General features: G+C 37.9%; 2 protein-coding genes across 8 annotated transcripts in view; one reads left to right on the forward strand and one right to left on the reverse strand.

Moving 5' to 3' along the window:
• The window catches only part of LOC108111935 (mitogen-activated protein kinase kinase kinase kinase 5), a 52219-nt gene extending 49453 nt beyond the window's left edge, over window positions 1-2766 (reverse strand). For 5 of the 7 annotated variants that reach the window (XM_017221598.2, XM_017221596.2, XM_017221597.2 and 2 more), the window contains exons 1-2: window positions 2635-2766; window positions 1631-2081 (exon numbers count right to left, since the gene is read on the reverse strand). In XM_017221598.2, coding sequence (XP_017077087.2) covers window positions 1631-1756 — 126 coding nt within the window. In that variant the 5' untranslated portion in view covers window positions 1757-2081; window positions 2635-2766. The remainder of the gene's footprint in view (window positions 1-1630; window positions 2082-2634) is intronic. The other 2 variants (XM_017221594.2, XM_017221593.2) reach the window with 2 other exon arrangements.
• A 3148-nt stretch (window positions 2767-5914) lies between these two features.
• On the forward strand, window positions 5915-7178 carry LOC108111960. The gene is made up of 2 exons (XM_017221660.1): window positions 5915-6488; window positions 6547-7178. The coding sequence occupies exons 1-2, from the start codon at window positions 5968-5970 to the stop codon at window positions 7124-7126; spliced, it is 1101 nt and encodes a 366-aa protein (XP_017077149.1). The 5' UTR covers window positions 5915-5967; the 3' UTR covers window positions 7127-7178.
• Window positions 7179-7439: the final 261 nt, after the last annotated feature.

Consider the following 7439-nt stretch of genomic DNA (forward strand, 5'->3'; position numbering starts at 1 on the left):
GGCCAACGCTTTTAGCTGACTTTTCAGAAATTAATCCGTCACAGAAATAACACCTCTAAGTATCCATTTAGTCTCTCTCACTCAAAAAAGAACCAAAAGCCCCCAAACAAGAATCTTAATTTGAAATCAAACCATTCAAATCCAACAAACCAAAAACAGGTCATTAAAATTTCGCACAAAATTGTGGTGTATATTACAGGTTTATTGATTTTATTGTTCGTTAACAAACAAAGTTATGCTTGTGGCAAATGAATTTAAATTTGTAATTGGGTTAAAGGCACAGCACCAATTAAGTAATTCTCACAATTAAACTTATTTTATAGAAATGAAATCTATAAAAATTCAGTTTAAATAGATTTTAAATCAATATCTAAATTAGTTTTAAGTGTTTCTGTTAAATCGTATAAATAAAAATCCAATTAAACGCTATAACTTCATTTCGCATTCCAAAAATGCACAAAATAATTGGATTTCCAGCTTTATGGCTTTTTTGGGAAATGTGAAATTTAATCAATTTCAATCTCGTCAAAATTAATCAAATGGAAAAGAGGCAAAAAGCTGATAATTTATAGATTTCAATGGCTAACTAGAAAGCAATAAATCGAATTGAGGGAATCCCAATGAATCCACGAGCATTCCATATGGAAACTGGGAACTCTTAACCCCTGGCATGCAGATGAGAAATATCATAATGTCTCCCCCTTTAATCGCCCTACTGCTGCCCCTTGGCAACAACAACAATTGCATTGTACCACGCCTTCCGCCCAAGGGCAACTTCTCTGGCGTTTCGGGGCATTTGTCATATTTCCATTCGACGGGCAGCAAAAGTAAACATGGAAGTTGGATAGCATAAAAAGAAGAAACCAGAGATGGAAAACTAAAATTGCGCATATTTTTGTAAAGAGGGAATGGTGCTGATGTGCAGGGCAAGACGAGGAGCATGCGGTGGCAAACAGATGTACAAATGAGGGTCTGCAACTGGGCTGTGGCGGAGGTCGAGGTTGAGGGGTGCTCATGGCATCTTGCACTGTGGCAAACTGTAGCAAAATTCTTCATCTATGATTTAGTGCGTTTTGCACTTCAACGTGTTGGTTGTGAAATATAATTTATGTTTCTAGATTACATAAAAAAATAAATTAATTAAAAAAAAAAAAAATAAAAGAAAAATATTTATAAAATATTTCTTTAACTTCGTTAGTTGACCTTTTAAAAAAAATGTATTAATGCTAAGAAAACTGAATTCTCGTATTTTTTCTATACTTTTTCCTAGCAAATTATGAGATAGATACAAAATCAAAGAAAGTGTTCTTCTATTTTATTTTGAATTTGGAAAAATACTATCAATCTTGTACACATTCTTAATAAAATAAAAAACTAAATAAGTCATATGTATGAACTGCGACAAAGTCATTTTTTAAAGTGCAGAAGGAATGCAAAAACTGCAGTGAGGAAAACTTAAAAAAGTAAGGGATTCCGGGGCCACATTCTAAATCAGAGAGAGGCACACGCTTTCTTTGGCTTTTGTTTGCTGGCCTTTTTTCATTTCAACAATTTCATTTTCTTTTTTCTATGGCGCCAACTTTGAAACATGTGATATTTTTTTTTTTTATTTTTGCAATTTTCCACTCACCTTATAGACATCGCCGTAGGTGCCAGAGCCAATTTTCTGGATGAGCTCGTACTCGTCTTGCGGATTTCGCCGAGAAATGTCCGAGCTGAGCAGATTGGCATTGTGGTGGCTGTGGGCGGCGGCCATCTTGCCAGCTTCCGTATCCGTTTGCCGTTGCCGTTTCCGCTTCCTGTTAGCCGATCGAGTCCTTTGCTCTAGATCTCTTTTTACTCCCTTTTTGATACTCTTTCTTTTTGTTTTGCACTCTTTTTTATTGCCGATTTACTGTTTTTTTTTTTCGTTGGAACTTTTTAGCACTCGTGGCTGGCGAATTTGAGATACTTTTTAGGATCGAGATGCATTTTGGTCGCTTGGAATCACACACAAATTACGTAAGGTTAACTGGACTTTGGATATATGTATGTAATATATATATATATATTGCTAATGATTCAGATTCCGATCGGCCAATCTAGAAGCACACACGAAATTAGAGAAGCGCGAATTATGACGCAGAATAAAAGGGGGAACAAAAAAAGAAAGGAAAACGATGAAAACAAAAAAACAGCAAATAAAACAGTAACAACAAATTTTGATAAAAAGCAAGGCAAAGGGGGAGGTGGAGAAAGCGCGGGGGTGGGAGTGAGAAGGCGAGAGAACGTCTCGTTTTTTATCCCCTCTCCCGCTCGCTCTCTTTCTGTCTATCTCTTTCTCTTTATTCTCCTCCTCTTCTTTGTTTCCCAATGCGATTGCACTTTAATTATTATTTATTAGAATTTATGAAGAGCACTTTTGTTTATGCCACTAATTGGCCAAATAAATAAATAGTTGCTGTGCTGCCGTACAAAAAACACACACGCGACAACAACAACAACACAAACAACAACGCGAGGCGTGTCGCTTTGTCGCTCATTCGTCTTGTTGTTGCTGCATTTTGTATTTTATTTTTTGTTTTGTTGTAATTTTATTCCGATTTTGATTTCTGCCAGGTGAGCTAAGAATCGCGCAAGATAAAAGGCACAAACCGTTCACATTTCACACGGACACGTGATTGCGGGGCAAATTCGGCCAGTGGATAATTAACAATTGTCCTACGAACGAAAAATTCGAACGAAATTCGTCAACGCGCAGCCCACAAATGTTGTTGTTCCTCTCACCCCTCGCTAGCGATGACACTTTGACGCTCGGGCCATCGATAGTGGACCGAGATGGTGGCAGCTCTGGCATTTCGATTGTTGTTTGCGGAGATATCGATTTTAGCTGATATCGATGGTGCTGCCACATTTTCACATTTCAAATTTGCGGATGGATATCGGAATTTTAAACGGTTTTTACTTTGAATTATTGGTATATTTTTTATGTATACATTTGGTTATTAAAACTTGTAATATTATTTTCATATTTTATGGAATCTTATCTTCAACTTAAAGCTATTTATAGTTACTAAAACTATAACTAAAAGTAACAAGCAGCTCAAAAGTTTAGTATAATATTGAAATGAGTGTGGTATACTAACTAGCATAATAAAGATTTTTGTAATGGTTTACCAAAGCTCACGAAAAGGAGTACAATTTTCATTATTTATGTCTTTGTACTGGTTAAATCAATAAATCATTACAAAAGCACTACAAAATAAAAAAAAAAAAAAAAAAAAGGAATAGATTATAAATAAATTCTTTTTCTTAAGCACAACATTAAGTACAACAACTGGCGATAAGAATATGCCGAGCAACAGCAAAATATAGCAGCGCTGCAATAATCAACTATAAAACGAGGATTAATGCAATAAGTGCAATCAATTGAAGCAGTCATGAACTGCAAGTGGCATCTGCTGGTTGCACTCTTGGTGCTGATAGATGTCTGTCGAGCTGAAAGCCCCGAAAACCCCTGCAACGCGGTTATGTGGAGTGAACCCCGCGTGGTGATGGTCGGTGGTTCCATCGAGATATTCTGCAGGTGTAACAGCTCCACGGTGCGATCCCAGGATATGAGCCTTAAGTATTGGATTTGGGAAAGTGCAGAAACGCAGCCCGTCGACGATGTTACCATCAAGTACAAAAACGAGAACGTCGAAGAGTCCTTTTCGTTGACTTGGTACTGCTTTAATAAAAGAATGCGAGTAGCCACGTTTCGTGTAAAATTAGTGCCATTATTAAAATTTGTGGAAATGAAGTGTCGTTTCCAAGCAAATGAAACTGAATTAGCATGCGATTATTTAGAGGCGGGGGACACTATGCTAATGGAAAACAAAAAATACTTCTTGAGCGTCAATCGATCGCCACGCGTTCCATGTTTCAAAAAGGATTACACGTTTCATTGTGCTGGAATACCCATGAATAGAAGCAAAACTAAAAAATATCTCGTAAAGTTGGATTTCGAGTGCGAAGGATATAACCAGACCAAGGAGATAGAACTTGATTATAAACAAGTCGAGACCCCTGACTGGCCCACGGGTAGAGTTCATATCTATGCCGATAACAAAATAAATGTTTTTTGGCCCAACAGTACTGAGAGCTCTCAAAAGTTGATGTGGCATATTCAGTATTTGGCAAATAACTCTAAGATTTCACAAATTCAGGAAATGGAAGAAATGGAGGGGAGGCCTATATATCAATTTGAAATGCCTTCATTTGCTTATCAAACCTATAAGTTGCGTATTTCTCGTCGTTATATTGCTTGGGGATCTCCCAGGTCCTCCGAGGTCGAAACTGCCGAATTTGTATCGCCGGCTACCTTACCCAAACGACCGCCTAATGTACTGCCAAATGGATTCTATCATGAACCAAAAATGAAGTATCTTTATGTATATTGGATCCATCTGGGCGAATTGGAGCTCAACGGACCCAACTTTACATATCACGTAGTTACGGACAAGGGGTAAGCTTACTGAGTAATTCTTGTTGTAATAAAATTTAGTAAAACTAAATTGATGCTCCTTTCTCGAGTTCCAGTTAAGGTTAGAGTTCGAGAACAGCTAAACGCCAGAAAAACTTGCCTTAACACAAATCCGATTTCTCAACTTCTATAATTTATCTGTATTTTTATCGGGACGATAAGTACTTAACCTGCAGAAATGGTACCTGTTGAAGTTAACTCTTACTGAGTTCCTTAAGTAAATCAAGTTTTCTTAAAAGGCACTTTATCAGCTTGATGTTTATGCTTGCACACACTTGAGAAATCTTTGTCCAGACAGAAATTCTTTCTTTATAAATACCCGTTATCTAAAAAAATGAAAATTACCATACGATTTCCAGGAAGACAGCCATGATCGTGGGCAACAACTCCGCACTCTTTCGAGATTGGGACGACACCCATCCGGCTACAGTGACTATTTGGAGCGTGAACTCGAAGGGAAGGTCGAGAAATAGCAGTGAACTACAAGTGCCTATACTAACCAACTCATTAAGGAATCAACCGAGCCATTTGACTTATCATATAGATAATCATACAGTTACCTGGCAGGCGCCTTTTGACCAGAATGAGCTCACAGGGTACACGGTCTCGTTGTGGTCCTCTTCTTCCAAAACTTCGCAGCTCGACAAGATCATCCAGTTGAAAGTAATAGATGCATCTCAGCTTCATTTTCAGTTTGATGAATACGTTGTGCGTCCTTATGCGGCAGTGGCTGCTAACTATGTCAACAACACCAGCGGTGGAATGCAATGGAATAGTCTAGGGTGGATAGTTCACCGGGATAACGAAAATACCTTTGAGGTAATCATGTGTATAATATTAGTGGTCATAATTGTTTTGCTTGGACCGATATATCTTCTCTTCCGAAAGCTGCGTCCTGCGCCACGAATTGAAGTCACTGTACCTAATATTCTTCTAAAGGCAACGGAGCAGAGTATGGATTCAGAAGTCCTCGGGAATCCGAAGTTTACAGAAACTCATCCCCAAAAGCTGTAATCAAGTTAGCACAGATATATGCGGCTATTTATGCTAAACAAAATCCATAAAAATATTGTAATCTCTACAAATGCGAGAACATAAAGTTAAATCTCGCAACATACAAATAAAATCTTAAAAATATTATATGTTGGGGACTTTGTATAAAATTATTTTGGAAATAAATACGATAAGGGGCGATGAGGTTGATAAGAGCGCAGTACTTCAGGCTATATATATCTGGTTAGGATAGGTTATGTTGCACTCATAATAGTTTTTGCTAAGTGTTTATCATATTTTTCATTAAATTTCATTTTTCATTAAATTAAATTAAATCTAATATAAACACACAAAAATGAGTAACAACAACAGAACTTCATGAGATGCTGGAGCTTTGTAAAAAAACATGTGCTCGAATAGCGATAAGCTTCTCATAAAAACAAAATAATTCTAAACTTGAGAAGTCAGTCATGAGCTGGATATCGTTCTTACTGGTGTTGCTGGTATGGCACATGAGCTCCTCCAACGCTCAAATGCCATGTATTACGGAATCTGGAGAAGAACTATTACCGAAATTTATTCTAAATAAAACAACGATCTGTTTAGAATGGGAGGATAAGTATCTTGATCCATATTTGAAATGGCAAGTGACGTTGCTGCCACAGAACCCAAGGATCGATGGACAGAATCTGACGCAAAACTATGGAAATTCCAAACAGGAACTATGCTTTACTATACCCTCCTATGCCAACCAGAAGTACGATTTGAAATTTTCGTGCAGCTTTGAGGATCGACTTGATTCTTGGACGGATGACTACTATCCGCTAAGCTTTACAACTCCATCTAGTGTTCCCACTCGCCCTCCGAGTTTTGTCCCCAATGGATTTTTCCAGAATCCGGAAAAGAAGGAGCTTTACGTCTTTTGGGTCCAGCTGAATGAATTGGAGTTTAACGGATCAAACTTTACCTATATCGTGAGCTCAGACACGGGGTAAGCAAGCTTGTCATCATAATCCTATTTCTACTCTAATTCCGTTCCGTTCTTTTAGTGATAAAGCCACCGTCTTGAGTAATTGTTCCGCTTTATTCCGCAACTGGGATGACACGCATTCCACCATCTTGTTCATTCGGAGCCAGAACTCTATGGGACCCTCCTTAAGCAGCAGCCAACTTAAGGTGCCCATTTTAACCTTTAGCCAGGATCACCAGCCGCAGGAGTTGCGATATGAAGAGGACAACCAAACTATATACTGGCAAGCCCCCAAAAACCAGAACGATCTTAGTGGCTACGTGGTCAGCTGGTGCTCCATTCCCAAAAATGTTTCTCAGATCTGCGATGATCAGAAGCCGATCGAGTTTCGGGAGCTAAATGCCTCTCAACTTCAGTTTAAGTTTGCTAAGTCAATGGAGTTACACAATGTAGCTGTATCGGCTAAATACAAAGATCACGTCAGCGAAAAAGCCTCTTGGATTCTTCCAAAAGTAGCTAGAAAGACCAAGGAAACATCTACCCCAAAATGGGGTATCTACGACATTATTTGGAGTGCCATCATCCTAATCCAGGTCTTGATGATCCTCGTTTCGGTGTGGAAACTCCAAAGAGTGCGGAATAAGTCGTTAGACTTTTAAGATTATTGGATAAAGCTCCAAAGATCCAGTTTTAAGTGGAAATATATTAGTTTTCTGTCAAAGAATTTCAAGAATAAAGCTTACGAGAAGAGTAATATCTTAACAAGAGAAAGAGTGTAATTTTTCCAAGTAAAGATTTGTGCGTTGTTTTTTAAAAGATTAAAGTAAAGTTGGCAATCTTATTTATTGTAAGCAATGCTTGGTAATAAGAGTATTTACTACACATAATATCATGATAGAGACTCCTGTTAAGTTTTTTCCACAGACTGATGGTTTAGTCAAAGTCCTCTTCTCGATTACAAAGTCACAATAA

The sequence above is a fragment of the Drosophila eugracilis genome, unplaced genomic scaffold, assembly GCF_018153835.1.
Source record: "Drosophila eugracilis isolate 14026-0451.02 unplaced genomic scaffold, ASM1815383v1 contig_90, whole genome shotgun sequence".
Taxonomy (NCBI): Eukaryota; Metazoa; Arthropoda; class Insecta; order Diptera; family Drosophilidae; genus Drosophila; species Drosophila eugracilis.